The sequence below is a fragment of the Kickxella alabastrina genome (assembly GCF_025024165.1).
Source record: "Kickxella alabastrina strain RSA 675 chromosome Unknown BX661scaffold_3, whole genome shotgun sequence".
NCBI classification, from domain to species: Eukaryota; Fungi; Kickxellomycota; class Kickxellomycetes; order Kickxellales; family Kickxellaceae; genus Kickxella; species Kickxella alabastrina.
The window spans coordinates 970,744-991,118 of NW_026251474.1; the positions used below are offsets into that span (position 1 = coordinate 970,744).

General features: G+C 48.1%; 6 protein-coding genes across 6 annotated transcripts; 4 read left to right on the forward strand and 2 right to left on the reverse strand.

Moving 5' to 3' along the window:
* Positions 1-1,646: 1,646 nt before the first annotated feature.
* On the forward strand, positions 1,647-3,460 carry BX661DRAFT_177885 (uncharacterized protein). Its single transcript, XM_051534754.1, has one exon. The coding sequence runs from the start codon at positions 1,714-1,716 to the stop codon at positions 3,430-3,432; it is 1,719 nt and encodes a 572-aa protein (XP_051394350.1). The 5' UTR covers positions 1,647-1,713; the 3' UTR covers positions 3,433-3,460.
* A 576-nt stretch (positions 3,461-4,036) lies between these two features.
* BX661DRAFT_203542 (uncharacterized protein) lies at positions 4,037-4,906 on the reverse strand (the record flags this gene model as incomplete). The annotated part of the gene is made up of 3 exons (XM_051538532.1): positions 4,727-4,906; positions 4,391-4,636; positions 4,037-4,288 (listed from the first exon to the last, which is right to left on the reverse strand). Coding segments are annotated over exons 1-3 (651 nt in total), but the record flags the coding sequence as incomplete, so codon positions are not given.
* Positions 4,907-6,178: 1,272 nt separating this feature from the next.
* BX661DRAFT_177887 (Retinoic acid induced 16-like protein-domain-containing protein) lies at positions 6,179-10,207 on the reverse strand. Its single transcript, XM_051534755.1, has one exon. The coding sequence runs from the start codon at positions 10,025-10,027 to the stop codon at positions 6,269-6,271; it is 3,759 nt and encodes a 1,252-aa protein (XP_051394352.1). The 5' UTR covers positions 10,028-10,207; the 3' UTR covers positions 6,179-6,268.
* A 530-nt stretch (positions 10,208-10,737) lies between these two features.
* BX661DRAFT_177888 (elongation protein 3-like protein) lies at positions 10,738-12,899 on the forward strand. The gene is given in 5 exon segments (XM_051534756.1): positions 10,738-11,856; positions 11,868-11,971; positions 12,067-12,215; positions 12,260-12,345; positions 12,369-12,899. The coding sequence occupies 5 exon segments, from the start codon at positions 10,857-10,859 to the stop codon at positions 12,518-12,520; spliced, it is 1,491 nt and encodes a 496-aa protein (XP_051394353.1). The 5' UTR covers positions 10,738-10,856; the 3' UTR covers positions 12,521-12,899.
* Positions 12,900-14,143: 1,244 nt separating this feature from the next.
* On the forward strand, positions 14,144-15,783 carry BX661DRAFT_67048 (uncharacterized protein). Its single transcript, XM_051539392.1, has 3 exons — positions 14,144-14,364; positions 14,512-14,550; positions 15,325-15,783. The coding sequence occupies exons 1-3, from the start codon at positions 14,252-14,254 to the stop codon at positions 15,635-15,637; spliced, it is 465 nt and encodes a 154-aa protein (XP_051394354.1). The 5' UTR covers positions 14,144-14,251; the 3' UTR covers positions 15,638-15,783.
* Positions 15,562-18,109, forward strand: BX661DRAFT_67066 (uncharacterized protein). Its single transcript, XM_051539393.1, has one exon. The coding sequence runs from the start codon at positions 15,929-15,931 to the stop codon at positions 17,942-17,944; it is 2,016 nt and encodes a 671-aa protein (XP_051394355.1). The 5' UTR covers positions 15,562-15,928; the 3' UTR covers positions 17,945-18,109.
* Positions 18,110-20,375: the final 2,266 nt, after the last annotated feature.

Genomic DNA, 20,375 nt, shown 5'->3' on the forward strand with positions numbered 1-20,375 from the left:
GTCCGGGTCCCTGGCCTGAGCTGCGGCCTCCTTGAGAGATTCTCAGCACGCTTACTGTTGGAATATATGACGTTCTATGAACGTATAGATAAACTACAACGATATAAAGTATATTTAATAAATAGGTGCTATGCACTGTGAAAAGGTAAAGAGAAGAGAGCGTATTGCTTTGGCCACTGTGTGACTTCTTGTTTGTGTGGCTAAACAGCCAAGACTGGTTAATCAGTTGATCGCCATCAACTAATACTTATCAATCAAACCTTTAAGAATATTTTTTGTGAAATTATCCATATTTAGCACCAAATACATAGGTTGCTTTATATCTAAATTCAAAAGGCCCCAATTCGGAAACTTAGTGTTTTTATCTATTAATGTACGCATATTTGTCCCTTCAATGAGTGCTATACTTGTAGCAAGTGATTTTTTACACTTTGATATCTTAGTTAACAATTGAACCACAATATTGCTATTGTAATTATCATGGCAATATAAACTTAGAGGTACAACCCTGGAATCATTATTAGCATGTATATCTAACGGAATAACCGTGTATTTATTTATTTTTACAAGTTTGAAATAGAGGATAGCTGAATCTATATGATAATAATTCGGATTGAATGTGTTGAACGTTTTGCTGTTAATTTCTTCTACAGGAACTAATGGATATGCTGATTCTTTAAACTCTAGTGCATATTCATGTTTTTGTTTAATGGACCATTTTATAGCAACTGATGCAACGAAGTTATTGATTTTGTCACTTAATTTACAATTAAATAAAAAGTTCTTTTTTTTGTCACTAACATGTACCTGAATAGCCCCTGTTGGCGGCATTGTGTTTATATGAATAAACTTTATGATACTAAAATGGAAGAGAAAAACACAAATAAATTTATGTGTTAATAAATTTATACTCGATTCCCTAGTAGTAGCATACAATTTTTTTATTTTACTCTCCATCCCTTTATTATTTATTTTCTTATCCATGCTATTAAATGTGCACGACACATAAAAAAATTGCTAAAATACAAATAGTTGAACTTGTCTTTAGTGTTATTTACCTTTATTTCACATTGCTTTTACATCCAAAGATATAAGTTCAATTATTTCTAGCCATAAAGAAAGCGACAATTACTTTGCAAATAAGAAATCTTTTTTCTTTTTCTTTTTTTTCTTTGGGCAAATGCAGTGAGTGCGCATTGCTTGCTGGCTGCGGAGAATGCAGACTTGACGCATAATAGCAATCATCTCCGTTATATTTACTTTTTTAATTAAACACTAGCAATGGAAGGGTTAGCTTAATTTGTAGCTACATTGTTTTCAACCATGATTACGCAAAAAAGGCGAAAACACACTACATACACTAGTACATTATAGCTTTAGCATGGAAAGCTCAAATCTGCTTATTTATATATTGTGCAAAACTAAGCATGTTTTTGGCCATAAAATGAGACAAGCTTGAAAAGCCCTTAGTTTCAGCTTATTTATTCACCTTTATGTTGTCGTTGCCCAAGCGATATGGATACAAAATAGCTCGCAACTTGAAATCACCCGAATTAACGGATTAAGTTATGCCTATAAATTAAAGCCTTTCTTTTTTTACTGTTACGCCACACATGCATGAACACATTGTTCACTATTTTTTGTTATTCGGATCAGTTTATTATCTTACTGTACTTCACTCTTTCCCATTGTCTCACTTTTATCTTTTTGAAAATGAATTCCAATTCTTCTCAATTCCAATTTCTTCCCCGCGAGATTGTCAATTCGATTACCGAGTATGTTTTCAACCTTTCTGATGACAACTTGGGTGCCCTGGGCAAGAGTCGTGAGGATGAATTAGCTGCTGCTCTTCTGCAGTGCTGCCAACTTTGGCGTACTGTCATTCTGGAGCGTCTTTGCCGCGAATTCACCATGGAGTACTTTCCTGACGGCACACGAGGAGATACATTTCTCAAGCTTTGGACTTTGTCAATTTGCACCCCGAGGTTTCCAATTACCCATTATGCGAAAAAGGTCGTCATAGTTGTGTGCAATTGGCCACACTTGGATCGCTATCGAGCACCTCATAAGGTTGACGAATCAAGCCAGCCCGGCCTTGTTTTTCCGAATGCGTTCACGTTGAAGATCATATTTCCTGACAACAGACTATGCTGTTACCATGGCGCCAATCTTACTGAACGAGGCGCGAGCGAGTTTGCTAAAGAGCTTAGGCGGATGGTTCCAGCGGTGCGTAATGTCACAATCAGCAGCCTCTACCCACATCGGGTGGACAATCGCGACTCGTCCAACGATCATCTCCTGGGCAGGTTCTGCATTGACGTATGTAAGAATGTAAGCCAAGTGTCCGTTGAAGCTCCAAGACATGTGGATGAGTACTGCTTAAGAGCGGAGTGGATCGATGGGCTGACCTGCATTGAGCACATGTATTCACAACGCGACCACCGCCCAGTCTTTGAGCTCATTCGGCGCAGTGCAGACACGTTGCAGTCGTTAGACCTGTGTTTGCAGGGCGATCAGAGACTCAGCGATATTTGTCACGATAATTCTGGCCGTGCCATTGTATATCCGGTCCTTGATGAATTTGTAATCAGGGATTACAGGGATTCTCACAGCTCTATATTTTCAGATTATGATCAACCGGTTCCATTTCCATCGTTGCGGATTCTGCGCACGACGTTTGTTCAACGCTGCGACAACTATATGTTTAGAGGCAACAACAGCTCGCTCGAGTATTTGTCCATAAAGCTTTGTGCAGATATAATGGCAGGGTTTGAACAATGCGGCACCTTTACCAAAAATAAGTTTCCGCGGCTCTGCAACCTTGAGTTGCAAAACTCAACCAAGTATCGGGCCACTCCAATATCAGCATCCGATGCATCTCTGTTTGCGATCAAGGTTCTCCATGCGGCACAGTTTGTGCGCACGCTTGTATTGTTTGGTGACTTTGACAAACACGTGTTTTGTACCGGTTTCCAGTCAGCCGAGTGGGCCAGCCAAATCCGATCGCTTACTCTTACGGATAAAATGACGTTTACAGACTTAGTGCACTTTCTCAGAAACCTTCCGGCGCTGCACACCCTTTATTGTAATATTGAAATACCTACCTTGTATGGCGACGATTATGAGGACTACAATAATTACTTTGACAAGCCAGTTGATGTCATTTATAAGTACATTTATCCATTAGGAAGGAGTTTCACCAGATGGTATATTACCAACAAGGACGACGACTATAATCTTTATATGAAATGGACAGTTGCACTGGTGGCAATACTGTGCCCCAACTTCACCCACGCATTTGTTTATGAAGATGTTCTTGACTATCTTATGGTTGATGCAAAATGGCCAATTGTATGTGAGCAATTCGAACAATACCGTGAGCGACTCGAGCAGATTGTTGTTCTTGAAAACGATTGTGTTGTATATTTCTAATAAAACATTTCCATATTTCCATATTTAATATTTAACATTTTAATATCGCCGTGTGGTTGCTCATATTTTTACACGATTGTAATTGGCCAAATCTACATATTCATTTGAACCCGTTATGTAAGAGGGGGTGTGGGAAGCACTACTGTAATAGTGTTAGAAAAGTGGGGGTATGGATTTATAAAAGGTTTTATTACTAATGTTTCTAAAGTTCTACTAGCACCGGCCTCGTCTTATATATGTATCTCGTCACCTTTGTTGTGCACTTTGCCAGTTGTACATTCCAGTGACAAGAACCGGATCTTCTGCGAGCAGACCGGTATCTTGGCATGTCAAAGTTGTGGTCTTCACGCAACCGCGTTAATGCATGTACATTTTAAAATGAGGAACATATCTAGGTGCCATTATTATGTCCCCTGATTTGATCCTACATGGTACCGCATATACCCTGTCAATTGGCATATTGATGAAAACTCGTTTCACTATTCTCAACCTCAACATCCACTTCCATATCATTAGACTGCTCAACAAGCAAAGTTGTCAAATGTCGTGGAGCATTAATTGGTATGATATTTTGCATATTGCAATCATTCCCGATTTACTTACTGACAATAAAGTAGATGGCATCGAGGAATGTAAAGCTAGGAGATTGATATTTTTTGAACTGACTGAACCAGTTAAGTCCGGAGTGCACAAGGCTTGCAAAAAAGAGTACACTAATGAGTATGTCTCCCGCAAGGGACACAACCTCCTTTCTGATCAAGGATAGACGGATGTACTTTTTCGATGCTGCAACAATTGCCAGTAGCCGCTTGAACGCATAAAAAAGCCTAAGAAACCGAATTGGATAGAATATAACCTACACAGTTTTCAATTGTTAATACTTTAGTACTTTAGTATTGAAATAGCCAATTTAAAAATAATAATATTACATATAGTTTTGTTTTTTATTTACACTTACCATGGTCCCTGCGCTCATGTAGCTGTTGCGCACAAACTCGCTGTCTGTGCTTATTATAAACGCCGCTACCGGACTGACGGACGTAAAAAACACCACGACATGCTCCAATTTCCAATATGTTCTACTGAGGAACGCATACTTTGCACTGTATTGGCCCAGGAAAACGAGGGCAAGCACAAGCTCAATAAGCCTGTTGGACTCTGGGATTCTGGCCGGGGTTTTGTTCTTGTCCACATACGTAGAGTTCTAATTAAATTGTTGAATGAGTGCTGTTTTAGCTAGGTGTTTGTCATTCAAGCGCAGTGCCACCTATTATAAATTATTCTTTTTACTTACAATAATGAAGATTATGCAAAGAGCAAGATTAAGCGCAAAGTCGGCCACGTTCCAGATTCGACTGGAAATTGACATGTCGACATGCTTTTGAAATTTAATTCCAAAATATCTTAATAAAAATTTATATTTCCTATAGGTATTTGCTCTAAACATGGTGAAAAATGGATAAGTATGTGTTGGTTTGAAAGAATAGTCAAAGATGAAGAATAAAGCCAAATTGTTTTAGTTTTGTTGGGATGTAAATTTATTTTTTACGAATTGTTTTTATTTTGACATCCTTTAGAAGCTGAAGATGGATCCAGCGATACGCATTTGAACGCATAAATTTGCAACAAAGTGGTAAAAAGGCCACCAACATTCAACAATAGTGCGAGATTATTATCCAAACAGGCGTAAATAATGCAAACACAGGGTTTGAAAATTGAATTGAATTGAATTTTATAAAAAAATTTTACGAACCAAAGCATATCCAAGTGTGTGATATGTGTACATTAGGCTGTCTGATTGTGCGCATAATAATTTTTTGTTTTTAAGCACCAGTCAAAAAGTATGCGCAGATAATTTGCTGGCTTTTCAAGCTATACTAAAAGTATTCTGACGATTGTTAGAATACATATGCGAATTTTTAACAAGCAGTGATTTATGCAGGTTGTTGAAAGCAAATAAAAAGAAATTTATTGCAAATATGTTGCTCTTAGTGATAGATCTTATATATTGGCGCAGCTGCCAATATATTATTTAATCGACACTAAAAAAATCAAAAGTACTTGTTAGCAAACGCAAATTTTATAGAAAAATATATTATTGTGACGCCCCTTGTCCTCCTCCTCAAACATTTATTAATAGCTTGCAGAACATACAAAAAACAGTTACATACAATTCACAATTGTATTGTGAAGCATACACAGACAAAGGATAGTTGAATAATTGATATGGTTTCCAAATGCATATTCCAATGCATAACAAGTTTCATACAGTAGAATGCCACCCACATGCTGAAGAGGTTAATTATTCGTGTACCTTTTTTGTATTGGTATTTTGCCAGCCATTCTCCAAGCTAAACTGATTAGCTTTTAGTTTATGTTTTTCTACTTGCTTTATATTTTGTTCAATGGATCTATTTGTGGTGCCCAACACACATTCCAAGCCACTACCTTCCCTTTTCAAGAATCAAGATTGCCCTCATGGCGCTATACACATTTCTGTTATTGCTGGCTGAAATCAAGGAACATCATTATATTTACAGCACTGCTCCCTTTTTCAGTTAAGTAATTTTTGATACTTGAATATAATAATTTAGACCCACATTTTTATAGAGCAAGACACTATTTTCTCTACTGAAGACAATATGTTCATTCATTTTTAGCCATATTTGATATTCTTAGCAATTGTTTACTGCATACTAAGCAAGGACAATAAATAAAAGTAAAAATAAAACATAATAAGGCTATATGTTTAATTAATAGTTAATGTTTGTTGATTAATAAAATGTCAAATATTAACACCTACAAAAAAAATTGTATAAATTTGCATTTTGTAAGTTTAAGCGTTTCCGTTTCGAGCAGACTGACTCGACCGGCGACGGCTTGAGGATTTCTTGGATTTCAAGAGAGCCAAACCAGCAGCAGCAACCGCATCAGTGGAGTTACTCCCCACAACCTCAGCGTTACCACCCGTGTTTGTAGCAGCAGACGATGCCGAAGATTTTCTTCTCCGCCTACCCTTTCCAGCAGCAGCAGCAGAAGCAGAAGCGATAGCAGCGCCACTACTGTCAATATCGGCACGGGCAGCAGGGTTATTGTCATTACCGCCAAGCTCAATAATCCCCTGTTTCAGTGACTCCTTAATAGCCAACGCCTGTAGGTAAGCAGGCTCCTCAGGGTCAAAGTACTCGAGCCAATCAGCATAATCATCGACTTCTCCCATTCTACCACCCGCTGCCACAGCAGCAGCGCCTGCCGTGGCACTCAGAGCAACCTTGTCCATCGACCGCTCCAACTCCAGCGTATGCAGCGCCAGCGCCATCGCTGCCATCTCCTTGCCGAATTCATCCAGGACAATGTATCCGTGGACAAAGCGCTTAATCGGGGTTCCAAGAAACCCAACAGCACGGCGCACTTCCTCCTTATTCTTGCCCCGGGGTGCCTCGGGTGAGTCCACGTCCATAGAAGCATCTTGGACCACCACCGCACCATGTAATGGCGCCAGCGAGGGTGGGGGCTGCACGATGGCAGCGGCCTTGGCGTATGACCGGGTCTCGGACACACGGGTGTCTGGCAGAGTCGCCGAGACGCGCGGCTTAATAACAGCAGCAGAGGCAGAAGACACCTGCGTATCCTCCGGCTTCACTGCCGCTGCCGAGTGGTCCGCAGCAACGCGCACAGCAGTCTCGACGCCCTCACGGTGCTGGCGTGCCAGGCGCGCGGGAAACCTCGGCACATGCTCGGACTTGACGTAGGCCTCAGCTGACGCGCCGACATACGTGTCGTAGAGCATCGATATGGCAGAGGCCGAGCTGCTGCTGGCAGGGCTGGCAGGGACGGTGGCAGAGTTGGCCAAGAAGAGAAAGGCAGAAAGCGCTGGGTCGGCCAGGCACGTCAGGCGGTTGAACATCGAGGTGACAGTCAAGTTGTATGCCATATGACGCCGCACCACCGATTCCAGCTGGCCGATCAGCGATGCCAGGAACGCACCGGGGTAGAAGCCAGCCAGCGCGTCATCGGCAGCCTTTTCCGCAGACACGCCTGGCTGCGGCTGTAATGGCTGGTGATGTGGCTGCAATGGTTGCTGCTGCTGGGCCGGCGTGTGCGCGCGCACAAACGTGTCCTTGGACACCCACGTGAGCCTAGTGCACTGGTGGGCGAGGCGCAGGCGCTGCAGACAGTCGGCGACGTAGTCGTCGCAGCCCTGCGACTCGCGCATCATGATGGTCGACCGCATGTTTTGGAAGTTGCGCGGCGCCTCAAGCTGGTGCTGCGAGTGCAGGTGCGAGGGTGCGGCGGCTTCCGGCCCACCGTCCAGGCGCAGCGCGGCGCCGACGACAATCTCAGGCAGTGCGGCCGAGATGCTACTGGGCGTGGCGTCCAGGAACCGCTCGACGACGGCGCGCACCAGCTCCTGGTCGGCCGCCACCGACGCGCCGCGCCCGAGCGCCGGACCTGAGACGAACCCGGGCTCCTCAAGCCGAGCAGCACCGCCAGCGTCAGTGGCAGCAGCAGCAGCGGAGACCACTGGGCGGTCGATAAAGTTTCGCAGTACAAGGCTGGTGTAGGCAAACTGGCTCATGGTCGCCAGAATAGTGTCAAACAGCCGCAGCGTGTTAAGCGGCAGGTGCGTGTCGTCCTCAAGTGTCATCCAGGCGATCAGCGTCGCGCGCAGTCCGACTGGCGCGCCGGTCGAGTGTTCAGCCCGTTGCGCGCCAGAGCCCTGCTGCTGCTGCGGTGGCGCCATCTGCAGCCGCGACAGATCAAAACCTGGCGGTAGCAGAAGCGCTGCGGCTTCGGCGCGCATGGCGTCGTCCTCGATTGACTGCAGCAGCTCGCGATCCTCGAGCGAGAGCTCCGCCCAGGCGTCATCCAGCTGGTTCTGGCTCTGGCCCTGACTCTGGTTCTGCTCCGATCCCTGGCCTTGGCCCTGGTTCTGCTCCGCTGCACTCACCAGCCACGGCGGCTGCTCAGGCCCGAGATCGCTGCCTAGCAGCACCATAAGCAGTGCCTCCAGCACACAGTTGCTGTGCGTGACATTGACAATGTCATGCAGGTAGGACACAGTGGTGATGGCCTGGCTCTTGGCCGCAGACATATTGGCCATCAGCAGCGCAGGCTCAATATGTGTGCGCAGAAAGCCGTTCATCAGCTGGCTCTGTACGGCGGCAGTCAGACGTTCGTCGGTGCACGCCACCATGGCAACTTCGTCGAGCAGCTCCCAACAGAGAAAGAATGCGTCGACGTGTTCGAGGATCAGCCGCGCAGAAACGAGAATGGCGGCCTCGCGCTGGTCCTGTTGTGCAACCGATCGCAGAACACTGCCCTCACCCAGCAGCCGGTGCAGCCGTGGCCGAATATCGAAGCGCTGCTGGGGTGGTTGCTGGGCCTGGTGCATGCGCCGCTGCAGCGGCGGCTGGCAACGTGCGCCAGAGTAGGCTGGGCCGAAGAGCGTGGCTTTGGGTGACCGCGGCATCGGTCGGAAGACCGGCATTTGCGAGTGCAGGTAGCCCATGTGTTCAACCAGCAGCTCGACGATGCGCGCTTGGTCCAAAAGGAAGCTGACGTACGGTGCCTTGTCCTGTGGCGCCAGCAGCACCTGTACCACCAGCACCAGCGCCTCGCGCGCCAGCTGGCCCGTAAGCCCAGGCGCCAGCAGGTACTCGACAATAATGTGCACAATGAACAGCTCATGGCCGCGCGCCGACTGCTCCATGTACCCGGATGTCGCCGAGCGCAGGGTCGACACGGCCAGGTCACCGCGCTGCGGCTGTATTTGAGCATGAGACTGGCCCTGCTGCGCCTGCGCCTGCATTTGGGCCTGTCCTCCGGCCTGGCGCCACTCGCCGCTGTCCCAGTCGAAGAACAGGTACACCATGCTGGAGTGCTCGCGCAGCCGCTTGAACAGCGTGACAATCAGTTGCAGCAGGTCATGGCACAGCACCACGGCTGCGCGGTCATTCTGGATGCTGTGGTAGCCCTGGCCCAGCCGGAACGCCTTGGCCGAGGCAGCGCTGCTGCTGCCTTGGCTCTGCCGCATGGCGTCCTGTAGCGCCTCGGCCATTGGCTCCTGTCGCCGCATCGAGTTGATCGGCGTCGTCGGGCTAGTCTGCACCACGTGCAGGCACTGGCGCATGATGGCCACCAGCGGCAACCGGATGGCGCTCTCAGGCAGCAGGCCGAGCGGAATACCGTCAATAAAGATGTCGAAGAACCGCAACACGTACTTGCGCATGCCGCGCGGCAGGTCGGCGTCCGCCAGGTCCACCAGGTCGCTGAGCACGTGGAACTGCAGCAGAAACTCGACGCAGGCGCCAAACTCCAGCGGCTGCGCCAGTCGGTCTGCCCCATAAGTGCCATCCTGGTCGAGTGCTGCTGCTGCTGCGCCCTGCTCGTTCTCGAGCATCTCGTAGGCCAGGATCTTGAGCATGCACTCGAGGTGGTGCGGGATCGTCGTGTCGCCGATCTGCAGCCGCCGTAGGTCCGCCTGCCGCGTGTAGTACTCCTGGATCCGTGTCCAGTTCTCGACTAGTCGGTCCTTGGCTGTCGGCGCCGGTCCGTCGAATGCCACGCTGACATTGTCCACCAGCGTGCGCATGCGCCCGAACACCTCTGCTGCTGCGGACCGCGCCTGTGAGTGCAATGGATTGGGCTGCGCCGCCCGTCTGCTGGAGGTTGGGCGGCGCTGGTTCTGAGGCTGGTTCTGGTACTGGTTCTGGGGTTGGCTTTGATGTTGGCTGTGATACTGGTTCTGATACTGGTTCTGATACTGGTTCTGGGGCTGGCCCTGACCCTGACCTTGACCCTGGTTCTGCTGCGTATTCCTATTTCTGTTGTTGTTGCTGTTGCTGTTGCTGTTGGGCGCGCGGAAGGACATCGAGTGATTCCGCTCCATCTCGGGCTGAATTAAAAAGACGGGGAGGTAGTGAATTATAGAATAAAATAATAAAATAGTTAATAACAACACAAAGCACTGGGTGAAAACAAAAATTAAAGCTACGACTATTTATTCTCATCCTCAATTATCTTTTTTACTTCTCGCTCCTTCACTTCATGAAGCAGAAGACTAGCCGTTAATAAACAAACAAACATATTAATCGTTTGGCCTGTGTGAAGTAAAGTGATTTACCGAACTGTCACGGGGGTGAGTCGACAGCTGCTTTTTTCTTGTTGATTTATCGATTTGTCGATTTGTCAATTTGTCAATCGGACCTGAGCCGAGCCGAAGCAGTGTTTTTTTTGGCAAGAGAGACAGGAGAAAAGAAAAAAGAGGGGACCCACGCAGTATTCCTGCCTGTCATCTCTTGTGTGCCTTCTTCAGCTTTTCCCTTTTTTCTTCTTTGTTTTTTATCTAATTCATTTCATTTTTTCCTCTCTAATTCAACCTTTTCCCATTAACATTTCAATCACAATACACAAAACATAAAATGAAAAAGAAGGCCCCCGAGACTTCCCATGCCGAGCGCTTGGTCAAAACTTGCGCCGAGATCGTCGCCGAGCTGATCGACAGCAGCGCGCAAGGCAAGACAGTCAACCTCAACGCGCTCAAAGCCAAGTACGCACGGGTCAACCAGCTATCATCACAGCCGCGACTAGTCGATATTATAGCGGCTATCCCGGACCAGCACCGGAAGGAGCTTCTGCCGCGGCTCAAGGCCAAGCCAGTACGCACAGCATCGGGCATCGCTGTGGTTGCCGTCATGTGCAAGCCGCATCGCTGCCCGCATATCACGTACACCGGCCACGTCTGCGTCTACTGCCCGGGCGGGCCGGACTCAGACTTTGAGTACTCGACGCAGTCGTATACCGGGTACGAGCCCACGAGTATGCGGGCGATTCGCGCGCGATACGACCCTTATGAGCAGGCGCGTGGCCGCGTGGAGCAGCTCAAGTCGCTTGGACATAGCGTGGATAAGGTTGAGTTTATCGTTATGGGCGGTACATTTATGTCCCTGTCAGAGGAGTACCGCAATTGGTTTATCATGAACCTACATGATTCACTGTCCGGCCACCGCAGCAGCGATGTTGATGAGGCTGTGAGGATGTCTGAGCAGAGCCAGACCAAGTGTATTGGGATTACGATTGAGACGCGGCCGGATGCTGCGCTGAAGCCGCATCTCAGCCATATGCTGCGGTACGGGTGCACGCGGCTGGAGCTGGGCGTGCAGAGTGTCTACGAGGACGTCGCGCGCGACACTAACCGCGGCCACACCGTGCGCGCCGTCTGCGAGTCATTCCAATTGGCCAAGGATTCTGGATACAAGGTGGTCGCGCATATGATGCCGGACTTGCCCAACGTCGGCATGGAGCGGGACATTGAGCAGTTCAAGGAGTACTTTGAGAATCCGCAGTTCCGCTCCGACGGGCTCAAGCTATACCCGACCCTGGTTATCCGCGGAACTGGCCTCTACGAGCTGTGGCGTACCGGTAGGTATAAGAACTATACGCCAATGCTCTTGTCGATCTTGTGGCGCGAATTCTGGCGCTGGTGCCGCCATGGACGCGCGTCTATCGCGTGCAGCGCGATATCCCGATGCCGCTGGTCAGCTCGGGCGTCGAGCACGGGAATCTGCGCGAACTCGCGCTGCAGCGCATGCGGGATCTGGCACGCAATGCCGCGATGTGCGCACACGCGAGGTTGGCATTGTCGATATTCACACCAAGGTGCAGCCGGATCAGGTCGAGATGATCCGCAGGGACTATGTGGCGAACAATGGCTGGGAGACTTTCCTTTCGTATGAGGATCCCGAGACGGATATTTTGATTGGGCTGTTGCGGCTGCGCAAGTGCTCGCCGGAGACCTTCCGCCCGAGCTGACATTTGGCGGAAGGCAGTGCTCGATTGTGCGCGAGTTGCATGTTTACGGAAGCGTTGTGCCGATGCACTCGAGGGACCCAAAGAAGTTCCAGCACCAGGGTTTGGCACGCTGCTGATGGAAGAGGCGGAGCGCATTGCCAGAGACGAGCACGGATCGGTCAAGCTTGCCGTCATTAGCGGGGTCGGCACCCGCCACTACTACCGCCGCCTGGGCTACGAGCTCGACGGCCGTACATGTCCAAGATGCTTGTGTGAAGAAAGACTATCGAGTTGATTAAATTGGATTGATTAGATTGATTGAATCAGGGGATTGGAGGATCAGCGCGGTGGCATGTGAAAAGAAACAAGGCACAATTCGCGTATATTTTTCTTGGGTGGGGTTTGCTGTTCTGCTGTGAACCACATGACGTCAACGCACCGCCACTTATTCGCCTCAATCATCTTTTTTATCGCGACATGGCGAGCAGCAGCAGCAGCAGCAGCAGAAAAGCAAGCTTGATTTATTCTGTTCTCAACCTGATTCTTCTGACAGATTAGAATAAAATGACTGGGCGAGAACAACCCCCCTCATCTTGATTCCGTTCGTTTCATCTGCCATTTCGTCATCCGATCTTTCCATTACCCCCTTTCCAGAATAAATAAATGCAGAATCGCTAACTTTTTTATTTTGTTTCTGTTTGCAGGGAAATATCCTTCCCCTTTTTTTTCCTCAAGTGAAAGAATACTTGTTAAATTTGCAGCAGATTTACCCTGCATCACAATAAAGAGAATAAAAAAGGGTTAAGATTTGCTTTTTTCACTCCACTATTTTCTTATCCTTTTTTACCCCACCCTGAAGTGCACGCCTGTCTATTTTATTATATTTTGAAACACCTCTGTTTATGCACATGGAATTAAAAAAAACTCAATCATCCCGTTTTTTTACACTCTTTGACATCCAATTATAAAGGAATAAAAGAATAAAAGGATGCTTAAAAGAAGAAGGGGGCTTTTCATTTTTATTTTCTTCGTTGAGTGGGGTTTCCATTTGTTAAAATGTAATAATATCAAATTAGCATACACTCAAAGTAAATAAATAAAAATAAAATAAAAACAAGACCACAAGATCCATTCACTTATTTTTCTTTTCTTCTTTGTTTCCCTTCGCATTTTTATTTTATGTTTTAATTCCTGTATTTTAACCTTTTATTCTGTTTTTATTGTTCAACAACTTTTTGTAATTTAAACCCTTTTTTATTTTTAAAATTTGCACTTGCAGAATTTCAATAACAAAAAAATACTTTCTCCAAAACGACATCGTTCTTTTCTTCAATTGACCATTCCATCTCTTTCGGAACCACAAAAAACACGAGGTTGTCTTTGGTTCTCATTTTGTTACAACGGGCTGGCTCATAGATGAGATGATTCGGCGAAGAGAAATAACTAAAGTAAGCAAAAAAACTAAATACAATAAAGTGCCCCTTCTTCTGGCTCCCTCCCTCGCTCACTAGCCCATTCACTCACTTTCTCGTTCAACTGTTTTTTTAATTTGTCTAACAATGCCAATTAATATCATCCTTATCTTTGCTTCTCCTATTGTTATTACTGCGCTCTATCATATATAGGATATTTTGCCAGAGGTTCCGGCAAACACTCTGGCCTTCGCCTACCGCCCCTACACCACCGCGTCCTCGTCAACATCAGCAGCGACAGCCGCAGCAGCATCCGGTTGCAGCAGAGGAACTCGCAGTCGCATTCAACACAGTCATTGCTTCTCGGGCTACAACCTTCAGGCGGCACAGCGGACATTTCCAGTAACCATGTGTTTAACGGCTCTATAGACGGCAGCACTGACAGTGGTGGCAACAGCAAATGTAGCAGCGGCGATGGCTACTCGGATGATGAAAACGACATTGGTAGCGATGATTGCAGCAGGTGTCAGCCGAGATTGCTGCCGAGTGCGCGCATTATTAGTCGTAGGAATACTGGGGTCAGCGTGGGTACGGTGCAGAGCGATAGGGAGAGGATGCTCCGGATGCAGACGCAATCCATGCAGGCGAGGCTGAGGGACGCAAGGAAGTTGGTCGACGATGGTCGGTACGAGTATGCCTGCGATGTGTTGTTTGAGTGCCAGCGAGGGTAAGCTTTTTTTGTTGTTATTGTTATTGCTATTGCTATTGCTATTGGCTGTGGTGTTTGTTTGGATTGGCTTGGATTGGACCCCTGTGCTAATTTTGTATTTTGCTTGTTTGTTTCCCTGGCTTCCTACTGTCTGTTTTTGTGTAGGTTCAACTTTTTGGGCAAGGCCAATTTCAGCACAAAACTGTAAGTCATTTCCACCCAATTTGTCGTCGACTTTGTCTCTCTTTATTTTCCCTTTCCCTTTTTCCTTTTTTGCTTGTCGCATGCGGAAATCCAACTGCTGACAGTGACAATTGCAGCGACAATTGCAGCGAAAAGGGAAATCAATCAATTACAAATTACACCATAAGCAGCTGGCACTGTAGACACTCAATTGTATTTAATTGCACTCATTCTCAAACACCGCTGCTATTCACGCGGTAAATGAACCTTAGCTTAAATTGTTTTTCATTCCGAAGCGACACATGCCTGTACATATGCGGTTGGGCTGCCCGCTCGGGCCCTTCATTTCCTATGCCCCCCTTTTCCATGCTCATGCTCATGCCATTAATTAACGCGGCATTAAATGCACGCGAGCACGTGTAGAAAGCAGCTGCTTTCGCCAGCGATAGAGTGATAAATAATGATTCGTTTGCTTTGAGTATAGCTGATGAGAAAGTAAAGTGTGATTTTGGTAATCGTGCCCAACAACAACCCAAGTCCGACTTCTCACAGCACCCTTTATGCATGTACATATGATATTGCCCTCTGCTTGTGCTCACATTTGCATATACCTTTTGCCACTCGCTCTCCGACTTTAATCGATGATAACGGAATAAAGGTTTCATTTGTTATCTTTCATTCTCTAAAAAACCAAATGGGTTTGCTTTCTAATTTGCACACTCGCTTTTATCACTGGATGTGAAGGAGTGCCGCTCTTATCTTCCTGCCCGTTTACTTTTTTTGATAACTATGTAGGCTGCATCCAATGGACCCACCGCCATGGTGTGACCCGTCGATGAAGCTGACACTACCCAACGTGCATTCCTTCCAGCTGCCCGATCCCTCGTGGGAATGGGTGTCCCCACGCTGGCTCATAGACATGACTTTGGACGTCGACGAGGACGGTTGGCAATACGCAACGCGCTTCTCCAACGCCACCTGGCACGGCCGGCACTCTGCTGCCAAATCCTTTGTGCGTCGCCGGCGATGGCTGCGCCTACGCCGACGCTTGCAAATCAACCCCCCAGCCCCACCGGCGTCGACGACGCCAACCTGTACAGCAGCATGACCGATGACGGCAGACCGGTAGCTGCCGAGGAATCGTATGACACTGGGTTGATGCGTCTCAGCAGAATCGGCAGCGGCGCCGGCGAATGTCCAAGCCTGTGGCCGTTGCGAGCAAAATCAAAAACACCGTGCAGGGTAATTACGTTGGTGCCACGCCAAAGTCACCGACAAAGCCGGTAACAAAAAACTTGGCGTATACGCTGAAGGACGGAAAGTACAAGTCGCATAACCTTAAGGATGCTGCGTCGGGAAGGATACTAATCAAGGATTGGCATCGGTGCTTTCGTCGCCGATGCCCGTGCGCAGATTGTCGCAGCCGATGCCCTCGAAGCTCGGCGACACTGATTGCTTGCTTGAGGGAAGCGCTGAGCTTGCTGCTGGGATGAGCAGCGACAGCAGTAGAAGCATTGGCAATGGCAATGATGATGGAAGCCATGCTGGTGCCAAGCGAAGAGAGACAGAGGAGGGCCATGGCGTCAAGCTACTGCTGCAGCACCAGCAGGTGCACTCGGCCATCCAGCTGCTGCAGCGCAAGCTCTCAGCTAACTGGCAGGGCAAGGACTTTGACGGGCGGTCGTCATCAGTCCAACATCAGCAGATGCAGCAGAATCGAGATCAGCAATATGTCAGTCGCAGCAGCAGCAGCAGTAGTAGCAGCCTCAGGTCGCCGATTGTCCAGCACAGCCACCACTTCCATCACCACGACAGGGAGAGCGAGGCCCTGCCGTTGCCCACTGGCGGTATGTCCTTTGTACCACCACCAATGCCTACGCTCTCAGCAATGCCCAGCAACGACGATTCCCAGTTGAATACCATGCCGGCAACCCGCGGATATGTCGACGGTGTGCCTGAGAGTTTTCCTCGACTATGCAGTCTTTTGGCGCCAGAACGCACTGTGCCTCTTGTAGACCAGCAGTACCAGTCAGCGTTGGCTCGCAGTGGCAACATTGATAGCTCTGCTACCACTGGCGCAGCTGCATCTCGTTCGCGCAGACTGAGCATGATCCGCGTTCCGCTACAAAAGTCTGGATCGCACTTGGCGTCGGCGGCCAGCAGTATTTGGGGCTCTGTCAGTCGGAGCAAAAGCACCAGTCGTGCGTCCAAGGCACAGTCTGTGCATGGGTTGCCCCTGGGACTGACAAACAGCATCGGCGATAGTGTAAGCGGAACCCAAGCGCCCATTGTGGCCAGACACAAGACCACCATGGCGCTGTCTACATCGCCGCTTGCTGCTGGCAATGGTATGCGTATTGCTAGCGGCAACGACGAGGATGCCAACTCGACCGTTGTGGATTCGCATCCGGTACTGATCTCTGGTGACCATATTTGTGACGCTGCGAATGACAATGTCGGCGGGGCTTCCAATGTAGAAGAGAGTGATTTATCGCAGAAATCCATGTCCAAGACTACCCTCTCAACCAAAACATCGTCTGGAAACAGCAGCATCAGAGCCGGAAATAATAGCAATAGCAACAGCAACAATAATGTCGAAGAGGACGATGGCAATACAGACAATTGTAGTTTATTGGACGCCATGTCAATCCACAGCGGGCTTTCCCACGCAAATAGCATAACAGGGCCAGCCAATTTTATGGCCAACAATCTGCCAACGCTTGATCCGTACGTGGACCCTTACAAGTCTCTTCAGCTGCCCGAGTATCAGTTGTTCAACGACGCACGTCGAGGCAGTATGCATCCCAAAAATGGCACCATGCTGATGGCAGCGGCGCTGCCAGCAACCATCACAGCGTCGTCGATTGTCGACAAGCGGTTATTGTACTTAGCGTCCGAGTCCCTCAAATCCATGGTGTCGGGCATTCCGCTGGACCGCGAAAGGCTCGAGTTTCTGCGCGAGGGACTCACCCTTGGCGGCATCACTGCGGCGACTATATGGTATTGCCTGCCCTGGCTGCATTTTGACCTTTTGCAGTTCGATGATGCGCGGCAGCGGCTGATCGCCATGCTGCTGGCGTTCTCTCACACTTGTCCGCTGGACGCTATGCGGTATTTCGATATTTCGAGCGACAGCGGCAAGAGGGATGGCGTTAGCTATGGTATCACGGAGCGGTCTGTTTGGGACAGCATGTCTCCAGTTGATCGCAAGGAGTATGCTGATTTGATGCGGCAGCTGGATGCCGGCGTTGGGGCGGATTCTGGAGAGGCGGCGGCCTGTGTGCCTGTATTGTCGCCATCGCAGGCATGGAGGTTTGTTATTAAGCCGCTGGTTTCGCGCGACAGCGACTTGTTCTACTCTGACTTTAAGGTCATGGTCATGGGTGTGGCCAGATGGAGTTTGTCTCGGACCTAAATATACACGGTTATACATTTACACTCTTACATCATTGACATTTTATACCTAGTAATATTTTCATGTACATTTTTATATAAATTTTGCTTGTTTATCGATAGACCGAGTAAAAAAAATATTTGTTTACTGGTCGTACAACATTTTGGTAGCAATTAAATTTGTAACAAATCTAATAACGCCACTCTTTTTCTGAGAATAATTGCGCCTCTGATTTTTCAAATCCCACGTGTAAACTAATCTGACAACTGCAGATGAATCGAATCTTTAATGTTTGCCATGTTACTTTTAGAGGATCAGGGCCGTGTATAACGTGGCGTTTTCATTTGTAATAAATAAACAATGATGAGACTCGGTATCATTTGCTTGGTCGTGTGGCCTGGACCCCAAGTGAAACTGTATGCATTTCTCATGCATTGCTTGACACAGTATGGAAAAGCGTTTGATGTCGCAACCCTCCCCGGGATATTAATTTCGCATATCTTTTTTATTGTGCAACAATAAAAAAGAAAAGTTGAAACCTTTATAGACACCGCTCAACATCTCGCCACCATTCCTCATTTTAATCTTATCTCAATACCACCACTCCTTGAAGAATATTGTAAATTTTTCTCATTGCTCTTTCATCATCATATCTATTATCAAGAAATACCAATTAAATACTTTTCCAGCATGATCCCTCCGACTAAAAATATCAAAAAGGATCCCAAGGCCGCTCTCTCCACTACGATGCCCGTGGGACAAGACCTTGGCGTGATTACCACTGGATCTGGCAACCCGCTTCCCAGCAACCAGACCTCGCAAACCGCCGGCTACTACGGCCCCGTGCTGCTCCAAGACTTTCACTGATCGACAAGCTGGCTCACTTTGACCGCGAGCGCGCCCCCGAGCGCGTCGTCCATGCCAATGGAGCCGGTGCGCACGGCTACTTTGAGGTGACCAAGAACATTAGCCACCTGACGTGCGCCAAATTCCTCAGCGAGGTCGGCAAGCGCACGCCCATGTTTGCGAGATTCTCAACCGTCGGAGGCGAAAGTGGCTCGGCGGATACTGCTCGTGACCCGCGCGGATTCGCTCTCAAGTTCTATACCGAGGAGGGCAACTGGGATATGGTCGGCAACAACACGCCGATCTTTTTCATCCGCGACCCGATCAAGTTCCCTGACTTTATCCACACGCAGAAGCGCGATCCGAGAACCCATTTGAAGAATCTCGATATGCAGTGGGATTTCTGGTCGCATGTTCCTGAGTCCCTGCATCAAGTCATGATTTTGTTCTCCAACCGCGGTACTCCTGACGGATACCGCCATATGCACGGGTACTCAAGCCATACGCTCAAGTTGGTCAAGGAGGACGGCTCCTTCCACTACGTCAAGTGGCATTTCCGCACAGACCAGGGTATCAAGAACTTGAAAGCCATCGAGGCTGCAAAACTCGAAGGCGAAAACCCAGACTATGCCACCCAGGATCTGTTTGAGGCCATTGAGCGCGGTGACAACCCGTCCTGGACTGTCTATCTCCAGGTTCTGACTGAGGAGGAAGCACTGAACTACAAGTACGATATCTTTGACGTCACCAAAGTGATCAGCCAGAAGGACTTCCCGCTGCAGGAGGTTGGCCGCATTGTATTGGACCGCAATCCTGAGAACTACTTTGCTGAGGTCGAGCAGGCCGCCTTTTCGCCATCGCATATGGTGCCGGGTATTGCGCCGTCTGAGGACCGTATGCTGCAGGGCCGCCTGTTCAGCTACCCTGACACTCACCGTCATCGTATCGGTGTCAACTACCTGCAACTTCCGATCAACAGCCCCCTGTCACCTGTTCGCAACCAGCAGCGCGACGGCCCTATGTCATTCACTACCAATGGTGGCCGTCTTCCAAACTACGAGCCCAACTCGTTTGGTGGCCCGCAGGAAAATCACGCTGTCAGGGAGATTGACTCTCAGTCTAAGCTCAAGGGCCTTGTTGGGCGTCACAGCTATGAGCTCACAGATGCGGACTTTGAGCAGCCGCGCGCGCTGTTCAACCTGCTGAGCGCAAGCGAGCAGCAGGATCTTATTGACAACATTGCTGGAAATATTTCCAAGGCGCAGCTCGTGTTCCAGCGTAGGATTGTGCCGCACCTAAAGCGTATTGATCAGGACTATGGCTCGCGTGTTGAGGCGATTCTCAAGAAGGCAAACCCGGAATACTAATTTTATTTTATTCTTGACTTTATTATCAATCAATAATTTTTAAATCACAAGTTTATTTTTTTTAGATGATGCAGGTAGAATATGTTTGTAAATGTATGACATTTACTGTTTGACAAATGAAGGCAAAGAGAAAATATCATACTAATCAATTACATTTTTGTCGATTTTGGAAAATGTAAGCAAAAATGGTGTATGCATTTATAGTATCTATTAAATGAACAAGAACAATTGCCAATTGC